This window comes from Muntiacus reevesi, chromosome 20 (assembly GCF_963930625.1).
Source record: "Muntiacus reevesi chromosome 20, mMunRee1.1, whole genome shotgun sequence".
NCBI classification, from domain to species: Eukaryota; Metazoa; Chordata; class Mammalia; order Artiodactyla; family Cervidae; genus Muntiacus; species Muntiacus reevesi.
In genome coordinates this window covers 11,308,791-11,333,914 of record NC_089268.1, presented here as the reverse complement: position 1 = coordinate 11,333,914, position 25,124 = coordinate 11,308,791, and the positions used below count along the sequence as shown (strand labels likewise).

Sequence of the window (25,124 nt, the reverse complement as noted above, 5' to 3'; positions counted from 1 at the left end):
AACATTTTATTATAAAACTACTATGGGCGGGCTTATGTGCTTAGTTGTGTCTGACTCTTTGACGCCCCATGGACTGCAGTCTACCAGGTTCTTCTGTCCATGGAACTTTCAAGAATATTGGAGTGGGTTTCCATTTCCTACTCCAGGGGATCTTCCCAACCCAAGGATCAAACAAGTGTCTCTTGTGTCTCCTGCATTGGCAGGCAGGTTTTTTACCACTGTGCCACCTAGTGCGCCATAAAACTACTATATTACCCTTTTAAATGTGCTGAATAAGACTCAAATCCCATAGTGAACAAACAGATAAACAACAAGGACCTACGGTATAACACAGGGAACTATATTCAATATCTTATTGGAAAAGAATTTGAAGAGAATATATATATATATATATATAATATAGCTGAGTCACTTTGCTGTACATCTGAAATCAACACAACATTGTAAATTAACTGTACTTCAATTTCTTTAAATGGTAGAAAAAAGTATCAAGGTCAAGACAGTAAAAAAAAAAAAACACATGAACAAGCTCTTCTTCAGCAATCAAAAATTTTACATTGTCTCCTTTTCTCCTTATACTTGTATTTCCATTCCAGTCCCCCATTAAAAATCTAACCTTAGGGAATTCCCTAGTGGTGCAGTGGTTAGGACTCTGCACGCCCACCACCAAGGGCCCAGGTTCAATCCCAGGTGCAGGATATGAAGGCCTTAGCCATGGCAATAACCATGGGGTTAGAGATGGAGGGATAAATATGAAACCATGAAGGAGAGAGAATTGACTGGATTTGATGATGGATTTTTCATAAGGGGGTGTCAGGGAGGGAGCAAGTTATCCTAGATTCCCAGATCTCTGTCTTAGGTAGTGAGGTAGGTAATCAGGCAATATGGGAAGGAAGCAAGTCTGGAAGGTTTTAGGCAAGTTACCTGACCTCTCTGAGCCTCAGTTTCCCCATATGTAAAAAGAGAATAATAATATCCATCTCTCAGGGTTGCCATGACAAATAACCTGAGAAATTTCCAGACACCAAATATATGCTCAATAAAGACTTTTGGGCGATACCAATAGTGGTGCTTTCTCATGTGCCAAACACTTAATCCTCAGAACAACCCTATAAGGTAAGCCCTATTTTATTAACATGGGAACTGAAGCACAGGGAAGTGAAGAAACTTGACCAAAGTCACCCAGTTGGTAAGTGGCAGAGTGGACTTTCATATTCTTCCTGGGATCTATAACTGGACTTAAGAAGCGAGAAAGTGGTAGGAGAGGTAGACAACAAACCTGCTGCATAATTTACTCCAATAGCAGTTTTTATTCGGAAATGTGCCTCCAAACTTGGTGGCAGTCTGGGGATAGGTGGTCCCTGGCTTGCTCGTTGACTCTCTTTCCCAGCCCAGGACATAGGGCCCTTGGAGTTAAGGCACAGGGTCAAGTCCTCAAGGATCAACATCCCTGACAGCCTCAGTGGTCTGAGGCCTGGGGCTGGTGCAAAAAAAAAAATGAACCAGGTTCCAATCCGGGCTGTTTCATCATCCGAGGGCCTGGGCCCTGGGTGCCAGGGCTGCAGCTCCTTCTTCTGCAAAGGCTGGTGTCACCCACAGGCCAGCTGTGGCCAGGTCCTGGTAGACTGAGATTGGGGCAAGAGGCTGGCAGAGGTTAGTTTTCTGGTGCCGGGTCCAGTTTATCTTCCTGAGGCGCAGAAGCTGAGCTGGGAGCGTCTTCCCCACCATTGAGGGACTTCTGATGCTCACTGCTGCTGGGTGAGGGCGTCTTGTTTTCACGGGATCCCCAGCGAGTCAGGCGCTTTAGGGAGGAGTCGCGGCGGGCAAGTAGAGGGGCCTGAAAGCCTGTGAAGGAGCTGCTGGTGGTGGGACGTTTGTCTGCCAGAGAAAAGGCAGATATGAGGAAGCAGCAAGGTGTGTGCAAAGGGGAGAAGTTGAGGGGCTTCACTTCAGCCCTCAGGGGAGAGGAGCACCCCCTGATCTGCAATGCCCTGCTGGCTCTGCAGATGTGAGGGTCTCCCCTCCTCCCTCCCTTGTCCCTCCCCACTCCAAGGAAAGCTCCAGGGTCTAACCCTTCTCACCTCCAGGTTTAATTGGATGCATGAGCCGGTTCATCTGGACATTCCAGTGTTTCACGTTGGTACTAGCCTGGCGCAACTTCTGCTGAGCAGCCTGTGGAGACAGGACCCAGTGGAGAGTGGTCAGAGCCACCACTCAAGACAGTAAGTCTCGACCTTTTCAGGTTCACAGGCCCCTTAGGATCCGGCAAAGGCTATTGATCATCTTCCCAGAAAAACTCATGTATGTTCATAAAGAGCTATGTGTATGAACAGAGTTGGCCTCCAATTTCAGGGGACTCAAAGACCATCATATAGTCAAAAATAATCATAAGTATAGTTTCCACTTATCAAGCAGCTAAAATGTACTAATATCTTACTTAACTTCCAGAGAAGAAGTTAAGAAACATTCAAAAGAGGTTAAGTGACTTGCCCAGGGACAAACATGGAGCTCTGAACAGCTGTGTCACACCACCTATCCAGGACCTGATGCAAAACCTCTGCTCCAGTGTTCATCTAGCCATTAGTAGCGGCTGTGGGGTAAGGAGTCATAGAGGAATTTTCTCTTTTTATAATACTTATTTCTGTGTTTGAATTTTTTTTAAATGACCATATATGCCAACAAAGCAAAATAAAATAATGAATACTAATAAAAATAAAACATCAAAAGTTTGTATTTTTTCTTAAATCGTCTATGGAGATTTGGGCTCCAAAGAGTGGAACCAAAGTGCAGGAAGAGCAAAGTAGGGGCTGGAAGAGTAAGAGGAAAAAAATTTTGCCCATATTAATAACAATGATAAAAACAGCAGTTAATGTTTCTTCAGTGCTTACTGAATATTAAGTATCACATGCTATCTTGTTTAATCTTCATAGCAATGCAATTACCAGTCCCCTTCCCCAGATGAGGGACTTGGAGCTCAGAGAGGTTAGGCCATTTGTCAGAGGCCACACAGTCAGGCCATGGTAGAGCCTGAGGGACGGCGCGTCAGGGAAGGTTCCAGAGCCTGTGCACTCACCCTGCCGCCTGCGACCTGTTCCACCCTAGGCCTCACCTCCACATCCTCGTCGGCCCTCTGCCGATTCTGCCGCACCTCCTCCAGCTGCTGCTGGGCCTGCTGCAGAGAGCGGCTCTGCAGGGCCATCTCCTGCTGCAGCTCCTGCTTCTCCTGCTGCGCCCGCTCGATGTATCGCTCCTGTTCCTCCTTCAGCTGCAGCAGCTGCTTCAGCTTCTCCTCCTCCTCCTCCAGCAGCCTGCGGGGTGTCCAATGTGTCATCTCTGGGGCCGAGGCACCTCACACGGTGCTCGACAGGTGGGAGGGTGGGGGCGTCAGGGAGGGAAAGCAGAAGGGGTCACCTGGTCCTACCTGGTCTGGGCGAGGCGCACGGCCTCCTCGTCCTGCCGAGCTTTCACCTCCAGCTGTAGGGCCTCCTGGAGCCTCTGCTGCATCTCCTCCAGCTCCTTGATGCGCTGCCGCTGCCGGGCAGCCTCCTCCTTCTTCAGCTCCATCTCAGCCTGCATGGAGGCCCGGGCCTGCACGGGGACACAGAGCCAGGTCAGCGGGGGCCCTGTGGAGGAAGGCTGCGGGTATGCTGCCCTTTCCCCAGGGCTTTGTTAGGCCAGCCCAGCTAGTTATATCTGGATGAGGGTCTGGGGAGTTCCCTCATGTCAGGTTTTCCTGATCTGATCCCCTTCTGAAAACCTGACTAGGTCAGATATAAGGATCAGTAAACTACATGGGGGAAAGGGGCTCAAGTCATCCCCTTTTAGCACCAGCCTTAATAGTTATTATTATACATTGTAATATAATGTTTTATAATTATAATTAGGCTAGTGCTAGCAAGGGAACGACTATAATTATAATTGTTAGAGCAATTGTAACTCAAAAGTATTTCCTTAGTTGATTCTCCTTTCCACACCTCTATAAGCCAAGTTCTATTGGCATCAACATGTCACAGATAACTGAGGCACAGAAAGGCCAAGTAACTTACCTGAGATCACAGGGTTCCTAAGAGGCAGAGCTGGTATGGAACCCACCGTGTCTCGACTCCAGATCTAGATCTCTTAAATCTTAAATCTAATTGCTTCTATACCTCTAGTCCATCTCCAGGTTCATCCCGTCTTCCTCCCATCCTACCATCTCCAGACTGGCCTCATTATAAATTCAGAGCAAGTCTAGTCCCATATAGTCCAGCCTCGGTCCAAATTCATCCCCAGACATAAGGTCTTCAGCAACTCCTCTGTCAAGGTCCCGCCCCCCAGCCAGCCAACGTCTCCCAACCTGGCTTCACTCTACACCTATCACTCCGCTCCATCCTTCCCAATTCGTAGGCTCGGGCCCCGCCCCACATCATCTCTCCTCTCAAGTCACCCCTTCTGCCAGGCTCCTTACCCCATAGGCCCTGTCCCCATCCCATACCTATCTCTGTTCTCCCCCAAAATCCCTCAAGACAAGCCCCGCCTCCACGCTCATCCCTCCGGGCGTGGCCCCGCCCCCAGCCCAGGCTCCACCCGGTCCCCGCCCCGCGGCGCTCAGCACCTGGCGGCCCTCACCCCTCGGCCCACCGCCTCCTCCCGGGTGCAGCCTCACCTGCTCCGCCTCGCGCAGCTGGACCTCGAGCGCCTGCTGGAGCTCCCGGTGCTGGCTGCGGCGCCGCTCCTCCTCCTCCTGCATCAGGCGCTCCGCCTGCCGCTGCGCCTCCTGCAGCAGCTCCAGTTCCTGAAGCTTCCTCTCCTTCTCCTCCTGCAGCTGCTGCAGCCGCAGCATCTCCTCCTCCTTGGCGGCCCGGCGCCTCTCTCGCTGCTCCCGCTGCTCGCGCCGCTTCTGCTTAAGGTCCTTGTGCAGCGACGTCTTCCCCTCTGCCTGCAGCCGGATCGCCGTCTGGATGGCTGTGGAGGGAGCGGGAGGGGCTAGCCGGAGACAGGGGCGCCTCGAGGGGGCCTTTGGAGTGGCTCCTATCCAGCCTCCGGCCTCCTGCTGGGCAAAGTGCTCTCGCTCCCTTTTCACCGATGAGGCGGCTGGGGCCCAGCGCGGTCCAGGACACCCGGCGAGCACTCACCAGCTGTCCACTCCTGGCGCTGGCGCGTGTCAGAGGCGCTCATCTCATAGGTGCGGGAGGCAGTCTTCACACAGAACATGCAGCGCTTCCCCTCTCGGTCGGGCAGCACCTGGGAGAAGGCCCAGACAGGCTGGCTTCACTGCGGTCACACCTGCCCCAGGGGAGCTCCAGCTCCAGCCCCTTCCCCCTTGGCTGATCATCTCCTCCTGGTACCCCTTCCACCCACTCTGCCAGGAGCCTGTGTGGCCTGGTTTGGAGGTTAGTGTCCCCACAACTCTTAGAGCCTTTGCTCTTTGAAGGTGGGACAGCCCTCCTCTTACTATCTCTCCATGGGGCCTACACACAGTGACCACTCAGTGTTTATCCACATCAGGGCTCAACATCTCTCATGACAGGGTCCTCACTAATGAGACCATTCATTTCCACAGAAGCCTGCCTGCTGAGAAAGTTCTCCATTGATTCATTCCACGGATATTCTATAGTGTCTACAGGCCACTCATTGCTCCGGGCATATGGGATACTACTAAGATGTGCCTAACAGATCAAATCCCTGCCTTGCCTAAGCTTACATTCTAGTGGAAAATAATAGGTACCACGTACTGAGCTTATGTGTTCTAGAGTCTGTACCAGGCAAAGATTATTAGCCCTATCTTACAGAGAAAGAAACTTGAGGCTCTAAGAGTTTCAGGAACCTGCCCGATTCACAATGCATGTTAGTGGTGGAGTTGAATTTCTGCCTAGATCTGTGCTCTTTCCACAATGAAAGCTGTTTCCTTACATGACAAAGATGGACATAGCCTAGAATGGCTATAATAATGTTTTTCATGTAAAATAACAAGTGTTATTGAGAAACTGGAGCTTTCATTTACTACTGGTGAGAATGTAAGATGGTACAGCCACCAAGGAAAAGAATTTGGCTGCTCCTCAAAAATTAAACATATTACTGTATCATCAGCAATTCTACTCCTAGGTATCTGCCTTGAGAAAAGAAAATATATATCCACCCAGAAACTTGTACATGGATGTTCATAACAGCATTGTGCATAACAGCAAAATGATGGGAACCACCCAATAACCACTAATGAATGAATAGGTAAACAAAATATGGTCCATCCATACAGTGAAATATTATTCAGCCATTAAAAGGAATGAAGTCCTGATCCATGCCAAAACATGCTTGAAAATGTTATACTAAATGAAAGAAGCCAGGCACAAAAGGACAAATAGTGTATGATTACACTTATATGAGGCTCCTAGAATAGGCAAATTCCTAGAGGTGGAAAGCAGAGAAGAGGTTACCAGGGACTGGAGGGAAGGGAGAATGAGTTACTGCTTAATGGGTACAGAGCTGCTATTTAGGATGATAAAAAAAAAAAAAAAAGCTTTGGAAATAGATAATTGGGATGGTTACATGTGAATGTACTTAATACGACTGAATTGTAACACTTAAAATGGTTAAAATAGCAAATTTCATGTTATATATATATTTTTTACTACAGTTTTTTAAATTGTTGCTTTAAGCCTCTAAAATAATGGACAGAGTCAAAGGAGGAAAAGGGATAGGAAAGGAGAAAGAATAGGGAAATATAGAGTGGCCAAAGTGAAAGCGTTAGTCACTCAGTCATGTCTGCCTCTTTGCAACCCACGGGTTGTCGCCCAACAGGGTCTTCTGTCCATGGGATTCTCTGGGAAAGAATACTGGAGTGGGTTGCCATTTCCCTCTCCAGGGGATCTTCCCAACCAGGGATCAAACTTGGGTCTCCTGCATTGCAGGCAGCTTCTTTACCGTCTGAGCCACCAGGGAAGTCCTTATCTGGTCTGTTGCCAAAGAGAATGGAATTTGGGTGAAGGAGAAAGACCTTTAAAGAGAACTTTTAGAAAATTTTGCTGGATAGAATGAGTCATAAGTTATCGCCTCTGAAATCTTTAGCAAAGTCCACATCATTAACCAATGACTTTAGTTTTGGATTTGATTTGCAGTTTTGTTTTTTTTTTAAAGTGCTGACACAAGCAATCTAAAACAACAACAACAAATGAACAAACATAATGAAACCTAAATAGAGTTACAGTTTCAGAGAAAAACATAGATTTGTTTGTCAGAGGGTAAGAGGTGTAGGAAGAGGGAAGAAAAAGTTGAGGGAGATTAAGTGGTGCAAACTTCCAGTTGCAAGATGTGAGTCATGGGTATAAAATGAATAGTGTGGGGAATATAGTCAATAATTATGATTACATAGTTATCTTTGTATGGTGACCTATCATAAGTAGAACTACCGTGGAGATCAGTTTGAAAAACACAGAAATATTGTGTAATGAATTAACATAGTGTTGCAGGTCAATTATACTTCAAAAACAAACAAACATATCCGTAGAAAGAGAGATCAGATTTGTGGTTACCGAGAGGTGGGAAGGGGGGTTGTTGAGGGGATAGGGGAGGAGGAATTGGATGAAGGCGGTCAAAAGGTACAAACTTCCAGATATAGAATAAGAAAGTTTACTAGGGATGTAACATGCAACATGAAAAATATAATTAACACTGCTGTAGATTATATTAATATATGAGGCTTCCCAGGTGGCTCAGTGGTGAAGAATCTGCCTGCCAATGCAGGAGACTCAGGTTCTGTCCCTGGGTTGGGAAGATCCCCTGGAGAAGGAAGTGGCAACCCACTCCAGTATTCTTGCCTGGGAAATCCCATGGACAGAGGAGCCTGGTGGGCTACAGTCCACAGGGCCACAAAAGAGTCAGATGCAACTTAGCGACTGCGTGTATGCTAAATCGCTTCGGCCGTGTCCCACTCTGCGACGCTATGGACTGTAGCCTGCCAGTCTCTTCTGTCCATGGGGATTCTCAAGGCAAGAATACTGGAGTGGGTTGCCATGGCCTCCTCCAGAGGATCTTCCCAACCCAGGGACTGAACCTGCATTTCTCGTGGCTCCTGCATTGGGTGGTGAATTCTTTATGGATAAGTCACAGGGGAAGCCTAAACAACAACAAATGTTATATATAAAAGTTGTTGAGAGAGTAAATCCTAAAATTACTCATCACAGAAAAAAAATTTTTTCTATTTAATTTTGTACCTATATGAGGTGACAGATGTTTACTAAACTTACTGTGCTAATCACTTTATGATATGTATAAGTCAAATCACTATGCTGTACACCTTAAACTCACACAGTGCTCTATGTCAATAATATCTCAATGAAACTGGAAGGAAAAAATAAAGCGTTACTTTCCTAAAAGAAAAAGAAAAAAAAAAGTGCTGACATGGCTGAGAATGGCCTTGAGGCACTCAGGTATACAGTTGACCCTTGAACAGCTCAGGGGTTAGAAGTGCCAACCTCTGCCTGGTCGAAAATCCACTTATAACTTTAAAGTCAGCCTGGTGGCTCAGACTGTAAAGAATCTTCCTGCAATGCAAGAGACCTGGGTTCAATCCCGGGGTTGGGAAGATTCCCTGGAGAAGGAAATGGCTACCCATTACAGTATTCTCGCCTGGAGAATTCCAGGGACAGAGGAGCCTGGTGGGCTACAGTCCATGGGGTCGCAAAGAGTTGGACAGGACTGAGTGACTTTCACTTTCAGTATCTCAGTTCCACATCTGCAGATTCAACCAACTGTGGATGGTGCAATACTGTATGTATTTATTGAAAAAAAATCCATGTATAACTAGACCCACCAAGTTCCAACCCATATTGTTCAGGGGTCAGTTGTGTTTGGGTTGCACTCACCTAAGCAGGAATCTTAGGTGGGGAAGTCACTGGGGCTTCCCGCCTTGCCCTCCTCCTGACCCCTCGCCCTCAGGCTACACCAGGGCCCCTCTGGGCCATGCTTCACTATGCACTCCACCCCTTCAGCTGCCGCCTCACCTCCACGCAGCACTGCGCATCCAGCGGGATCATACCCCTCTTCTCCTTGCACTCTTCACTCCCGAAATAGCAGAGACAGCTGGGCTGCAGCTGGAACCAGCGTTCTGCCCAGTTCCTTCGCAGGTGCCCTCGTTTCCACAGGTAGCCCTGCCAGAGCCAGAGCCAGAGCCAAGTCAGAGGCGTCCTTGGCCCCCACCCCCACCCTCCTTGGGGGCCCACCCCTGGTCCCCAGCCGGGCCTGACCTGCTTCAGGACGTCTTGGATGAGCTCCTGGTAGACCTCGTGGATGGCCATGCTGAGCGTGTCCCGCCCCACGCCTCGCAGACAGCGGCCTGAGTTGAAGAGCTCCAGGAACTGCCAGACGCTGAGCCCCCCGCTGCTCTGGGCTGCCTGGGCCTCCTGAGCCAGCAGCTCCTCCAGCTCCCCCAAGCCCACCTCCAAGCTCATGCTGCTGAGCACCTTCTTCAGCAGGTATTCCACCTGGAGGGCGGGAGGGAAGGCTTGGTGGCGACAGCAGGTGATGTTGCTGGTGTCGACACCAGGGGTCGCTACCATCAGGCTCCCAGAGCTGGGGCAGAAGTGACCACGGACAGGGGTTGGCAGGTTGTGGGGGGTGGATGCGTGGCAGAGGACTAAATGCCTAAACGCTGGTGGGCTCCTGAGTAGAGATTTGGGAGGGGATCCTGGGGCCCCAACTTCAATTCAGACATCCCCTCCCCAAGCTCCAGTCCTTGCTGCCTTGAATTAAGGGCACGGTGAGGTGGGAGCTGAGGACTGGGGCCCAGGCAGAGACAGGGAGTCATAGAAAACGTCAGCAGGGGACAAGGACCCTCTCGTTCAGTCTCCTCACTCTGCAGATGACAAAACTGAGGTTCAAGGGGGGGGGGGAAGTGACTTGTTTTGAATCACACAGAAAGTTGGTAGCAGCCAGAACTCAATTCAGATCGACAGCCCATGAGTCCTTATTCCAAGCCCCCAGCCCCAGCCCTGGGGATCGTTCCTTTGTCAGAGGGCAAGGGGACGGGAGGTGGGAGCGAGCAGGGCAGGGACAGGAAACCTTTTGCAGAGGAACAGGAAGTGGTGGTTGGGGTACATCCTGCTGCAGTTTGCTCACACTGCGTGTTGATCACAAAAGCGACAGCTTTCTGGCCTCGGAGAGGCCACCTCGCCCTGCTGGCAGGGGTCTGACAAAGGTACCCGGCAGGTGTCTGTCTGTGAAGACAGACACATGTCCTGCTGCTGCCGCAACAGCTTCTTGGAAAACTCTCGGCAGGGCTTTCACTCTGGGGGCTACTGGGTCTTGGTTGGGAGTGGGGTGGGGGCAGCCCCACTCTTCCCACAGACAGAAGTGAGGGCACAAACCTGAATGCAGTTAGACAGGCCAAGACCTCTCGTAAATACAGAGGACCCCCCGCTCCATTGTGCCCTACTCAAAAGACCTAAATTCGCCCTGGGATCTTTACCACCACCAGAGGGCAGAAGGGGTTAGAAGAAGGCTGAGTGGACAGGCGAGTGGGGGAGTGGAGGGAGGGGGCAGGTTGGTTGCCAAAGGGGTCACCTGCCCCAGCTTCACCCATGAATTGAGAAGGTAGAAGCTGGGTTCTAGGCTGATGTTTCCAGGATGCCCTCTCTCTGGGGTCTGGGCTGAGTCTGTCCTGGCTCCCCCCTATATTGTAGGAGACAGGAAGAGAAAATCTGGAACCAGGGTGAGACTTGGTTGCCCACTTGGGAGTGACTGGAGAGATGTCCCTGGAAGGTCTCTGTTCCCCTAAAATAGCATCCTTCTCAGTTTGCCCCAGTGCCTGAAACCTTGCCATTTGATTTTAAATGTTTTCATTTCAAAACGCTCAGCAGTGTATCAGGCATTCACACCTCTGTGTAAACAGAGATTGCAGAATCATTTTCCTACTTTGAGAGCAAGCAGAGCCTTGAAGGGGGTGTAGTTTTGGGTCTCCTGGGAGAAGGCATCATTGCTCTGACATGGGCAGTTCGAAGTGTCTGGAGACAGGTGGGTGTGAACAGGTAGCCAGTGGAGAGATAAAGAAGACAGAGGATGTGGGGAAGTCGAGAGACAATTTGGCCTCCTTCATGGTTTTGTTGAGGCCTGTCCCTAAGTGATAAAGTCCCTGGGGCTCACCTCATCAGGAACCATGATCAGAGGGTACTTGTCCTCGGACAGGAAGTTGAAGAGACACCAGAGACGGAAGGCATCCTGATTGGAGAGCATGTTGTTCCCGTTGCTATCCACCTGATAGTTCTTCTTCGCCGTCAGGGTCCAGCACAGCTCATCAAAGTGCTCCTTAACGAAAGCCCCCTCTTCCACCTGCCACCAGGCCTACAAGTCAGCTGTGAAGGCTGCCTCGTCCCAGCTCCACCACCCAACTAGGCTCCAGCTGGCTTCTCAGGGTCCTCTGCTTCCCTGCTCCCCACCCTGCCAATGCTGGGACTCTCGCCTGAGTAATGCCTGAGCTGATGATCAGAGAGCTGTCTGGCCAACCAGCCCGACCCCCAAACCCCCAGCACTGCCACACCCATCACTTCCGCGCATCCACATCCACCCAAGTTCCCGATCCATAGAGCAGCTCAGTCCCTCAGGCCGAGGAGAAAGAAGGGGAAGCCCAGGAGGAAATAAACAGTCAAGAAAAACTTGAGAAGATAGGGACAGCAAGGAGGAGTGGAGGGGACACACTTAGCGGGGAGCTGGAAAGTCTTGTGAAATGACAGCTGAAAGCTAGGCAGGGAGGGGTGAAGATCGTGGGGAAGGTGGAGGCTAGGATAGAGGGGAGGGAGCTGGAGTGAGTTTTAAGGGGGGCAAAGAGGGGGCAAGTGACGGGGGTGTGAAGGGTGGAGATGGGGGACATGGGCGGCAGAGGGGACAGAGATGGAGTTCATGGAGGGAGGCGTTGGGGTGGCAAGGAATTAGGGTGCTGGCCAGGTTGGGAAGTGGAGAGAGGTGGAAGGGGCTTCACCTTGTCCAGGATGTACTTGTTGAGGTAGGGCATGTATCCCTGGCTGGACACGGGACCATCGTCATCGTCTCGGAAGTGCTCCTCCAGGGCCACGGGGTCATGAGGGATGTGCAGGACGGTGTACAAGTTGTGGGACAGCACCTAAGACAGAGGGGCGCTCACCTTCCTGAGCCCCGGCCCGAGCTGGGCCACAGGGCTGCTCCCAGCTGCCCATCCTGGCTAAGTCTTCTACACATGTTATTTAGTTCAATCGTAACTAAAACTGCTCTCTCCCCCCCTCTCTTTATATATATAGGTACATATACACACACATATACATATATACACATAAACACATACAATAAATAAAATAAAAAGTCCATCTAGTCAAAGCTATGGTTTTTCCAGTAGTCATGTATGGATGTGAGAGTTGGACCATAATGAAAGCTGAGCACCAAAGAACTGATGCTCTTGAACTGTGGTGTTGGAGAAGACTCTTGAGAGTCCCTTGGACTGCAAGGAGATCCAACCAGTCCATCCTAAAGGAGATCAGTCCTGAATATTCATTGGAAGGACTAATGCTGAAGCTGAAACTCCAATACTTTGGCCTCCTGATGCAAGGAGCTGACTCATTGGAAAAGCCCCTGATGCTGGGAAAGATTGAAGGTGGGAGGAGAAGGGGACAACAGAGGATGAGGTGGTTGGATGGCATCACCGACTCAATGGACATGAGTTTGAGTAAGCTCCAGGAGTTGGTGATGGACAGTGAAGACCGGCGTGCTGCAGTCCATGGGGTTGCAAAGAGTCAGACATGACTGAGTGACTGAACTGAACGCTTACAATGGAATGTAATTCAGTCATGAAAAACTGAATGAAATTTTGCCATTTGCAACAACATGGATGGACCTTGAGGGCATTATGCCAAGTGAAATAATCTGACAAAGACAGACAAATACAGTATGATCTCATTTATATGTGGAATTTTTTAAAAAGGGAAAAGAAGGGATTCATAGATACAGAGAGCAGATTGGTGGTTTCAAGAGGTATGGGGTGGTGAGTGAAATGGGTGAAGGTGCTCAAAAGGTACAAACTTCCAGTTTTTAAATACGTCATGGGAACATGATATATAGCATGGTAACCATAATGAGTAATACTGTATGCCATCTGAAAGTAGCTAAGAGAGTAGGTCTTTAAAATTCTCATTGCAAAAAAAACAATTTTTTTAAACCATGCATGGCAATGGATGTTAACTAGGCTTCTCATGATCATTTCACAATATATACAAATAAAGAATCATTACATTGTACACCTGAAATTAAAATGTCAATTATACCTCAATAAAAAACAAAAAAGTAAAAACATATGCACTTGCTATGCAACAAGAACTGTGCTCAGTACTTTGCATGTATTTCCCTTAACGCCCAGAACAACTGTTAACATCCTCATTTGAGAGATGAAAAAAACCCCTAGACTCTGAGATGTTCAGTAATTCACCCAAAGGCACAGAGCTGGCAGGGCTGGAATTCAAACCCAGGCAGCCATGCTCTTAGGCACTCATTAGGCAGGTGTGTCCCCATGACGGGGACATGGAGGTTCAAGGGACTCAGTTACTTGTGCAAGGATTCAGTGAACAAGAGTCTAAGATTCCAATCCAGCTCAGCAGATCCCAAGGCTCGGGGGCAGAAACCTGACATCTACCGTCAGAGACTCGGGGTCAGGCAGAACTGGCCTGGAGTCCAGTGAGCCTGCTCCAGGAAAGGTGTGCTCAGTTCCAGCGACTGCCCTTCTAAAGGTGGAAGGGAGCTGGAGAGGGTGTGAAGAAGGGGCACAAGAAATGGTCCACGGGGTGTGGATGACAAGGCTAAAAGGGACGACGACAGGGGAAATGGGTAGGTTAACCAACCCATCATATTAGCACAAAGAGGCTGAAGCTTGAACAAGGAGATCAGGAAAAAAATAAAACCGTCTTGGTGTAATTCTGTGATAGCACTTATCACAGAAAGTGTGAATGAGGAAAAACGGTCACCTACTCTGTGCCAGCCACTGTATGAGATGCTTTCTATACCCCAGATCTAATCTTGGCGACCGTGATATCCAGACATTAGTGTCCCTGTTTTCCAGATGAAGATGCTCAGGCTTGGAGAAGTTCAGAATAAGTGGGAGAGAGACTTCCCTAGGGATCCAATGGCTAAGACTAAGACTCTACAGTTCCAGCACAGGGGGCCTGGGTTTGATCCCTGCTCAGGGAACTAGATCCCACATGCCACAACTAAGATCCAAGATCTCCCCCACCCCATGCGACAACTAGGACTTGGCATAGCCAAATAAACAAATATTTTTAAAAAGTAAATAGCAGAGCTGAGGTTGGAAACAGGTGTTCCTGATTCTGAAGGCAGCTTCCCTATTAAAATATTGACCTCGCCTTCATCCCCCAACTATAAAGTAAACTCTGGAGACAAGGTCTCTGTTATCTTCCTGTCTCAGCACCATGTCCTCGTCTGCACACCCAAGGTAGTCAATAAATGCTATATTCAAGGGCTGCTTCAACACAAGCAGTTCACCTTGGAATCAGCTGGGGCAATACCTCCGAGCTGGCATGACTACTGTCTTGATTTCCTTATTGTCTTTTGTGAGAGGAGAGGGACAAGGGTTTGAGACTTTTCCCCAATGTTTCTCTGAGCCTCAGGTTCAACTCAGCAAAGTGGGAAGTTGGGGGGCCCAGTGAGGGGATCAGTATTTCTCTTTTCCCTCACTTCCCCTGCCTGGGCGGTCATCTGTGGCCCCCACCCAACCCTCATTCCCATGATCTTCAAATTATCTCATGTGCCGTCTATAGTTTTGCTTTTCTCTTATTCTAAAGGACATCTGAAGTTTCTTCCTGAGGAACTCTGCCCTCTTTCTTTATTTTGGTAATGGAGTCTTGATTTTCCTTTGAGAAATACCTCTCCTCTATTTTCAGTATCTGTGGTATTAGCCGTTTGCACCCCTACCCCATCTGGCTGCAGGGGTGGGCACTTTTGAGTCACCGTGTTTGGTTTGAGAATGCACATGACCAAATCTAGGCCACTGAGAAGCAGTCCTGGGATTTTTGCTTCCTCTAGCGGAGAAGAGGTATATTCTTTCCATGGGTAAACCTGGACAGAGTTAAGGTGCTAGAAGATAGATGCAGCTAACATCTTTGTCCACCCTGAATATTCACTGGGAGGACTGACGCTGAAGCTGAAGCTCCAAAACTTTGGACATCTGATACGTAGAGCTGACTCATTGGAAAAGACCCTGATGCTGGTAAAGATTGAGGGCATGAAGAGAAGGGGGCGGCAGAGGATGAGGTGTTTGGATGGCATCACTGACTCAATGGACATGAGTTTGAGCAAACTCTAGGAGATGGTGAAGGACAGGGAAGCCTGGCATGCTGCAGTCCTTGGGGTTGCAAAGAGTCAGACACGACTGAGCGACTGGACAGCAACAACACTACAGAGAATACTATCAAGCTATCAAGTCAAGGAATAAAGAGAGTTGTCATCTGAGGACCTAGAGCCAGCCAAGCCTGAAGTCAATACTATGCTTGGAGTTTTGTTTATGTGAACCAAGATATATCTCCCTTAAGCTATTTTGAGTTTGGTTTCTACCACCTATAATTAAGAAGACATGATTAACACATCTATGGTCATAGGACACTAATCCACACTCCAAGATGTGCCACTGCCAAATGCTTACACTTAAAATCCAGAGTGACCAGTACAAGAGAAATACCCACTTCTGAAGAGACAGGTGTTCTTCTAAGTTTCACACACTTCCACCCGCTGTCTCCTGGCCTCTTTTCAAATTACCCATGTCTTTATGTTTCTTCAAGTTTCCTAGAGCACCTCTTTGAGGAAGCTTCCTGCATAGCCCAACTAAATGCTACACTCCAGTGAAGGGAGAAACATGGAAGGCCAGGGACCTTCACTCTCTAGTTGTGAGGCCTTGAATAAACTTCTTTACTCCCTGAGCCTCAGTTTCATTGTCAGTAAAATGGGATAATACCCACCACGCAGAAGGGCCATGAGGGTAGAGTAAGATGATATATAGATAGAGTGCCAGAGCAAATATAAGTTCCCTTCTTGTATAGTAAGTGTGATTTTCTTTTTTAACCTAACAAATTAACAAAGACGCAAAAGACTGATATTATCAAGTTTTGAGGAGATTGTGGAGAAATGGGGATTCAAATGCCCTACTGTCAAGGTGTGAATCGGTAGTCTTTCTGGAGGGCAAAACTCTATCAGATGTAAAACTGGGCATAACCCCAGCATTTTTAATCATCCAACCTACAGATGCTCAAGGGAACAGAGCTACCTGTACAAGAATGCTCACTGAAGCATTGTTTAGAATATAAGGCATTGGGAAATGCCTGGCAGTTCAGTGACTGGGACTCCAAGCTTCCAGTGAGTGGGGCACAGGTTTGATTCCTCATCAGAGAACGAAGATCTTACATGCCCTGGCCCAATCTGCCACCCTCCCCCCCCAAAAAAAAAAAGAACATCTAAGGCATTGGAGAAAGCCTGAGTCTCCTTCAAGAGGGGACAGGTATACCACATCATGGATCTGTGTGCGGTTGAAAAATTTTACTTCTGCCACATGTGTGCTTATGGGCAAGTGATTTTTAACTTCCCCAAGACTTTAGTCTCCTCTTTGAGGAAAATAAGGGGGCCTGCTCCACGGGGTGTTTTAGAACAAAGCGCTCAGCACAGCACCTCGTACACAGTGCAATAAAAGTTGTGAGCTATTTTTATTATGATGTTTGTGTGAGCAGACATGGAAAGATATGTATACTATACTGGCAGGTGGAAAAAAAGCACGCTCTAGAATGAAATATCTGTAAAATAATACGTGTGCAAATATTAGGTTGAACTATTTTAAATTGCCATTTGAGTAAGCCAGAACAATCAAATGTCAGCAATTTCATATGGTTCAATCTAATGTGTTTATTTGTACATAGAAAAAAAATCTAGAAGACTCAGCAACTGTTAACAACTATCACCCTACCACCCTCCCCAGGGAGGGGAGGGACTTTCACCTTCTTTAACACTATTTTTGTCTTTGAATTTTTTTTAACCAGTAAAACATATTTTACTTTTATAACAAATTTCAACTTCTTCAAAAAGCACAATTTTCTGTGCCGGGAACATATATTGTTTTCATGACAAAAAATTTAAACTCTAGTGATAAAAAACAAAGGGTGCCATTAACCACTGTTATTAATGTACCCTGCTATTAAGTTGCTCTGTCATAACGTTCTTTTGCTGTTTCTTGTTTGTGTGAGCATTTCTGGCTGTGCTACATTCCTTGAGGGCAGCAAGGACTCTCATCTTAACCCTGACTCCAGAGCTCAGCACTGCGTCCCCCACACGCTCATGGTTTTTGATTAAACTCCCCATAAGTCTAATGTTAAGTGCTGCAGTGGTTTTCCAAGGTTCTCAGGGTGAAATCTTGGAGTCCTTCCATAGATTTCACTCTATACCTTCTCTGACCTCATCCCTCTCGCTCCCTTCTATCCAGCCACTCTGACCCCTTAGATGTCCCCCGGACACGCCAGGCATGCCCTTGTCTCAGGGCCCTGGCACTTGCTATTCCTTCAGCCTGAAACATTCTTCGTCCCGGCCACGTCACGGCTCACACCCTCTCCACTTTCTGGGGTGGTGGTGGTGGGGGGCTTCTCCGACCACCTTATTTAAATCTGTAGTCCCATCCCGTCTACTCCCCACACTCCCTATCCTCACTTCTGCTTTATTTTTCCCCCATGTCATGGATCACGAGTCTTGACTCGTTGCATTTATTCATCTGCGTTCTCTGACTAGAATGCCAGCAACACAAGGGTGCGGGTTTTTTTTTTTGGTCTGTTTTATTTTATTCACTGCTGTACCTCTGGATCTGGCGTAATGGATACTCAACAACCATCTACTGAATGAACGTTAAGTGCTTCAAGAGAAGAAGTGGGAAAAACACAAAAGTCAGACGGATGTGGACTGAATCTCTCTACATGAACCTCGCTGGGCTTTAGTTTTCACACCTCTAGAAATGGAGTTCAAGGAGACTTTGTAGAACTCCTCTCCCACCCCAGGACAGGAGCTGCCACCCAGCAGGACACAGCTGTCTGAACTGTTCCTCTCCTCACTTCACTGGCCCAGGCTGTCTGTCCTCTAAGACCTCTGTCATTTGTACAAATGCCAGTTGAGTTTGAGGAGCCCCGGGCAGAGGCTCTGACCTTTGTGAGCTATCAGGACAAAGAGGAATCAAAGGCTCCAGACACTGAGGATTCAGGGCCTCTCCCTGGAGAAATCAGCTGACCTCAGATTGCCAGGCTTCCTGTGCCTGGGCGCAGGGGATGGGGCGGGGAAGGGGAGGGAAGGGGCTGGGGGCGGGCAGAGGGCGTGGCCAGAGGAGGGTCCTGCCGGAAAGGAAACGGCGGCGGGAGCGTGCGCAGCAGTCACCTGCCGATTTCAAGCACTCCTTAGCCCTGGAGGCGGGGACGCTCCTTATCCTGCTCTCACAGAGGAGGAAACCGATGCTCAGAGAGGTGAAGTGTCTGCTTTAGAGTCAAGGGCTGACCCTAAAGCCCTGCACTAGATCTCTATGCTACGTGGGCTCAGATTAAGCATCAGAATCACCTGGGGAGCTGGTTGAAACTGAAATCTGCCAGGGCCCGCCCAGACCTACTGACTCAGAGTTTCCAGGGGTGGGGTCCAGGTGTCTGCAGTTTTCACAAGTCGCCATTCGGGCTCCCCCGGAGAGGGCTCTCCGTCTCCCCCACCCACCCAGGCAGCCCCTGACCTCTGGGTTGGCAGCCATTGACCTTTGAGAGGCATCGTTTATTCACTGTTTCCTCTGTAGGCGTGTGGGGGAGTGGTTCTCCCCTGGGGGCATGTGGGCATGTGGGGTGTGTGTGTGTGTGTGGTGTGCAACTCAGTCATGTCTCCCCTGGGGGCATGTGGGGTGTGTGTGTGTGTGTGTGTGTGTGTGTGTGTGTGTGTGTGTGTGTGTGTGTGTGTGTGTGTGTGTAACTCAGTCGTGTGTGTGTGTGTGTGTGTGTGTGTGTGTGTGTGTGTGTGTAACTCAGTCATGTCCGACTCTTTGTGACCCATGGACTGTAGCCCACCAGGCTTCTCTGTCTATAGCATTTTCCAGGCAAGAATACTAGAGTGGCTTGCCATTTCCTTCTCCAGGGGATCTTCCCAACCCAGGGATCGAACTTGCGTCTCTTGAGTCTCCTGCATTGGCAGGTGGGTTCTTTACTACTGGCGCTACCTGGGAAGTTCGCTAAAAACTCAAGTGCAGCGATGCACTGGGTGCCAGGCCCATGATCCTGTAGTTCTTAGACTTGAAGAGTAGATGAAGATACAGAGTGTTTGGGCATCCTTAAAAGTACCAATCACTAACTGCAAAGAGAATGACTAATTTCTCTCTTTTACATGGCCTGGAGTCTTTACATGTATCCAGGTGCTAAGTGATTCTTGTAAAATTTATAGATTCTTTTTAAGAGTCACTGAATATATTTTTCTCAACCAGTGGGTACTAAAGCAAAACTACTATCATGAGGGAGGAGCACCAGGCATTTTAAAAGGGGAGGATCTCTGGATTGGCTGTGTGCCTGTTGAGAGCAAGGAGGGGCTGGAGGGATTGGGTGTAGGAATCAAAGGAAAGATGGAGGCTCAGAGAAGGAAGCGGAGAGGAGAGGCTGTGTCAGGATCAGTTTCACCTGCTTGATATACTTTGTTAAAATTTACTTTCCTAGGCTAGCTGGAGAGCTTGGTGATCCCCAGTTCAGCCCTTGGGCTTTATAGCTCAGAGCTGGGCAGTGACTTGTCTAAGGTCACTCTGCTGGGGAGCAATATAGATGTTGGCCTGTATGACTGTGAGTCAAGGGCTCTGTATCACTTAATCATCCTTCCCTCCTTCACACTCTAGACTGAGAAGACCACAGCAGGCAGAGGTCTGGGCAAAGCTGAGGATCTGTCATCAGATTCCTGGACTGGAGTTGTTATTAACTTCCCTTCACCTAGAGGAGGGCTTCCGTGGTGGGCAGCGGTAGAGAATCTTGCCTGCGATGCAGTAGACCCGGGTTTGATCCCTGGGTCAGGAAGATCTGCTGGAGAAGGCAATGGCAACCCACTCCAGTAATATTGCCTGGAGAATCCCGTGGACGGAGGAGCCTTGCAGGCTGCAGTTCATAGGGTTGCACCGAGTTGGACACGTCTAAAGCAGCAGCAGCACGTAGAGGAAGGCTGTTGGTCCCTCTCCAGAGGAGGCAGAGCCCGAAATTCAGGGGCTCTTGGTGGGCAAGACTCCCTCCCTGGGCCCCAGGACTGCCCTGAGTGCCAACTAGAGGCTCAGGATTCTGGGACCCCACAGTCACGTAGGAAAGGCCCCAGTTCACCCTCCCTGCCTTGCCTCTGCTCCTGCTGGTCAAGGGGAAGAGGTAGGGCCTCCTAGGATCCTCATCACACACACTGCTCTAACCACACACCCAGTCTCAGGCCCCTCACCCTGGGCCTGGCAGTCCTGGGGTGAGGAAGCCAAATTCTCAGCTGATCACCCATGAAGCCTAAAGCTGCTTCTGGAGGGGAAACAGTGTGGACATTGGGAAATTCACCATTCCCGAGGCTCCCCTCCCTGCAGCCCTCTGTCAGGATGGGTACTCACTCCTAAAGCTCTTCAGAGAGGGAAGTTTTGGGGACCCTGCAAAAGCTCAGAGTCCTTAGCTACTGTGTTCAACCTAAATCCATTCTGAGCAGAAGTGCCATTCCTATTGATATATTTTTATTTTTTTCCCCACCCATCTGGACAAAAGCTATGGTACTTTCTATAAGAATTCAGAGAAGGAAAAACTCATCTGATCTCTCCCCCAAGCCTTCTCTTCTTCAGAGAAGACAATCCTGACTCCTTTGGGGGTACTTCTTAGAGGACTCGCTGTTCTTCCTCTTCCTTCTGGCCTCATCACAGCTCTGCCCAGGATGACCGGTGGCAGCCTTTCTGCCAACATGTCAGAGAGAAGTGGGTGACTGTCCCAGCTTGCTCTGGGCTGGTGCAGGTCCCCTGGCCTCTTCCCAAGAGAGGACGCCAAGGCCAGGGACAGTTTTGGTGAGGACAGGCTGACCCCAAGGTCTTTTCCCTTCTCACCCAGTCTTTCCGGTTAGGGAGTGTGCCCTGCTGGTCTCTATCTGTCATCTGCTTCTTCCTCTGCCTTCTGACCACTTCTCTATTGCTCTTTTGCCTTTCCGGCATCCCCGCCCCCAGCACTATCACTACTTCCTCCCATCCCAGGCTCTAGTATCACAGGCTGGTGGGAGAACTGCCTTCCTCATCTTCCTCTCCTATGAAACGGGCCCTGCAGTTTCTGGTCCACCTGCCGCTGGGCCTGAGACTACCACTGCTACTCGGGTTCCCAGAATGGACACGTTTTCTGTTGATGGGTTGAAATCTACCACTAATTCTGTGTGACCGCAGAAGCTGCTGGGTGGGCTCGTTGTGAGCTGTGATGTGGTACAAAGACAGTGGATGGATGGTTAGATTTTGCATCCTCCCCATGCAATCTTCCTTGTAAATACTCAGTGGGTGGGGATGGGGAACAGGCATTTGCCCAGTTAGAGGCCAAGACAGAAGCTCCAACTAAGAAGCCTTACTGCCTGGTGGGCTCAGGAAATCTGAGTGCAGTACCTTCCATTTATGAGGGAAATAGAGAGCCTGGAGGTGTCACAGGGGCCACAGCTAATGGAGTGGTGGAAAATGGAGACAACAGACTATGGAGGTTGGGATTGTTCCTGAAAGATATTAAAGGGGTGACATGGGAGGCAGATATAGGACATGGAGTTTCTGTAAAGATGGGTTTTGGATGATCTGCTTTTCCTCTGTCTGCCCTGCAGAGCTCACTAGACTATATAACCTGCAATAAGAGGATTTAAGTAGAATGTGAGGAAGAACCTGCCTCTTGGGAGATTCTCTCAGATGATCAAAGGTGGTCATGGACTCTCCTTCCTAGGAGAGCCAAGAATCATTTACTAGAGGCTCACAAGTCTGGCTAAGGGGTCAATTATCAGATAGGACCAGTTTGGGATATCCAAGTTCAGCAAAGTAGAGGGAAGGGAAACAATGCCATCCAATTGGTCTCTTGGGTTTCCAGGCACCTCCTGCTCAGTCATTTAGAATGGAGGTTTCCTTGAGACTGCACTCTTCCTTTGCAGTGCGGGTGGGGGGGGAGGTGGGCGGGGGAGGGGGAAGGCGGCAGGAAAGATACAGGAGTCTATGGCCTAGCCTCATGCCAGGTGCATACCTGGTGCTCAATAACATTTGTAGAGTGAATGAATGAACCCCTAAGGCAGATCCCAGAGGGCTGAGGCCTCCCTCATCCTGTCTCCTTGTGTCCCCTGGCTCCAGTGGCCTAGGGCCTTGCTTCTTGCCCACTAACGAGGGTGAAGGCAGCACTAACCCAGGACGGCAGGAGAGAAACTTTTTGGTCTCCCAGGAATTATCTAGGACCAAGCAATGAACTTCAGGGCAATCACTGATGGGGCTCTTCCTGGACTCAGATTCCACTCCTTCCCTGCTAGAGGTCTCAAGGCTGGGTGGGCTTGAGGTAAGGTAAGTTGCTGTCTGACTCCAAAGTCAGGACGGGTTCGCTTTTCCTTCAGCAAGCTGCCTCTGGGGACTGAGGAGGCTCCCAAAGGGCCTCATGTCCAGGGAACCAGGTTGAACAGAGCTGGGGCCATAGCTCCCCAGGGCTTGGTCCCCAGTCCCAAGCAGAGAGCGGGGCCGCTGAGCCACAGGCCGCTGAGGTAAGGTAAGTTTTCCAACCTGGTGGGCATGAGGGGGTTGGTGAACGGGCAGCAGTATGTTGGGGTCTTCAGTCCTTGCTCCTTCCTAGGTCTGTCCTGCCTAGGAGGCAGGGTGCAGAGTAGATGCTCTTCTGCCAAGGGCGACTGAGCTGCCTGGTTTGGGGCCGCGAGAGGCTCTTGAACCCTCTCTCTCAGCTCTGGGAGGAAGTGACTGACAAGTGCTAGCTAACTGTCTCTCTTCAAAGGCAGGAGGAAGCAGCAGGAAGGAGTAAGGTGCATGCCCAAGCTTGACTCTGGGGAGACGTGTGCTCATCACATGAAATCTGGGATGTAGCTTGGCTCGTGGCCCTCAGAACCCCATGATGCCGCCTCTCTCCTGAGAGTTTTGGGTTGGGGCTCTGGACCATGGCCTTGCACACCCCTCACTGGGGCCTCTGGACGGTGGGCAGCAGCATCCACCAGGCCATGTCACCCCAGTTACCCAGCACCGGCCCCCCACCCTTCCGAGGCCCCTGGCTAGCTGGGGTGCCCCTGGAGGAGCGCAGGGTTCGCGCCTAGAGCCCAGGAAGCGGGGGCTGCTGAGACGCGTCCGCCGGCCTCCCCGCGCCCCGGGTGCCTCTCACCTTGAGCTGGGACTTGGAGACCTTGCCGCTCTTTTCCACGTCTAGTGCGGTGAACGCGTACCAGATGGACTTGAGCAGCTCCTTGCGCAGGGCCATGGCTGAGGCGCCCGCCCGGCCCAGGGGCGGCTCTGACACCAAGATCCGGTTTCAGGAAATGCAAACGGCAGCAGAGACCGCAGCAGGGCTGCGGCGCGGACCGAGAGCTCCACCTGCCTGCTCTCGCGGGCTCCCGCGCTGGCAGGACCCAGCCTGTGGCTCAGCGGCCCCGCTCTCTGCTTGGGACTGGGGACCAAGCCCTGGGGAGCTATGGCCCCAGCTCTGTTCAACCTGGTTCCCTGGACGTGAGGCCCTTTGGGAGCCTCCTCAGTCCCCAGAGGCAGCTTGCTGAAGGAAAAGCGAACCCGTCCTGACTTTGGAGTCAGACAGCAAGGGGCAGGTCCTGTACCAATCCCACACTTACCAGGTGGGAGGCTTTGGATGAGTAACGTAACCTCTTCAAGCAGCTTCTCATTGGTAAAGAGGAGGAATGCTCACCCCATAGATTGTAAAGAGGTCTGAGGATGGACATAAAGCTGGAGTAGGCTCTAGATAAAGCATCTCTTTTAAGGCCATCTAACACTACTCCTCCCACCACCACCAATACGAACTTGGAGGAGGAACTGGGCCAGAGCACCTCTCTAGGTCAAGAGGACTTGGCACGTGATTAGCTGCTTCCTTATCGCCTGGCCTTGGCTCTAACAAGGCACGCAGAGGACTGCCCACTCTGGGGCCCAGTGGCTCTGACCCAGAGACTCTGAGGCTCATGGGGTGAGCCCCTTGGTGGGGCCCAGCTTCCAGGGCACTGGGAGCAGGAGGGTGGTAACATCAGTGCTTCTGTTTCTTTAGACTCAGTACCTGTGAGGGCTGGCACATACTCCTGCCACTAACAGTGGCCTTGGATGTTGAAGGTAACTGAAGCGCCCCTACCCGGGGGCATGCCCTAGCACCTGTCCTTCCAAGGAGCAGGTACAAAAGAGAGTTTGCTAGGCATCCTAGGAGAGGATGCCTGTGTTAGGGGAGGCAGGGCACACCCGTGACAGTGGGGAGAGGAAAAGAGACACCTCCTCCTCCAATCCCTGTGATGCTCCCAAGCAGGAGGGGTCAAACCCACGTGTTCTTTCCATCACCTCCCTTTCCTGCGTTCTGTCCTTCCCGCCGGGACTGGTCCGGTCCTACCACATACTTTTCAGTAGACTCCGACTGTGATTTCGGACTTCCACAGTGTGGTCCCAGACACCTAGGTGGGTACCCCCAGAGCTGGGTATCGAAGCTGGCACTTCAGCACCAGGACAGCAGAGCCATCAGAGATCTTGGGTGCCTTGGCAAGGGTACCCCCAATCCGTGGGGCTTTGCTGACTTGGAGCAGTGGACTGTGTGCTGTGTGTGGAGAAGCGGTTGGGTCTGGAGGGGCTGTGATGACATATCACAAGGCAAGGTAGAAAAAAAGAGTTCCTTCAGCCTACTCATCTGAGGCTTGAGATCCAACCAGAGCCTGGAAGCAGCAGTCACACTGGCCTTGTTTGGTTACCCGGAGCCCACCTGCTCAGCTGTGGGCAGGAAGCCTCCAGCCATTCCTTGGGGTTTCTCTCACATTAGGGCTTCCTTCCCCAGGACCCCTGGGAGGGCAGGCACCCCAGTCCAACACTGAGGCTGAGTGAGGTCTGTACCTGAGTGAGGTCTGCGCTTGGGATATAGGGCCAAGAGCCTAATTTGACCAGCCCTGGCACC

General features: G+C 50.2%; 1 protein-coding gene across 1 annotated transcript; it reads right to left on the bottom strand.

Moving 5' to 3' along the window:
* Positions 1 to 1,308: 1,308 nt before the first annotated feature.
* DEF6 (DEF6 guanine nucleotide exchange factor) lies at positions 1,309 to 23,476 on the bottom strand. The gene is made up of 11 exons (XM_065912662.1): positions 23,358 to 23,476; positions 11,948 to 12,088; positions 11,116 to 11,301; positions 9,222 to 9,458; positions 8,979 to 9,125; positions 5,115 to 5,223; positions 4,646 to 4,944; positions 3,422 to 3,588; positions 3,110 to 3,308; positions 2,082 to 2,172; positions 1,309 to 1,878 (listed from the first exon to the last, which is right to left on the bottom strand). The coding sequence occupies exons 1-11, from the start codon at positions 23,451 to 23,453 to the stop codon at positions 1,655 to 1,657; spliced, it is 1,896 nt and encodes a 631-aa protein (XP_065768734.1). The 5' UTR covers positions 23,454 to 23,476; the 3' UTR covers positions 1,309 to 1,654.
* Positions 23,477 to 25,124: the final 1,648 nt, after the last annotated feature.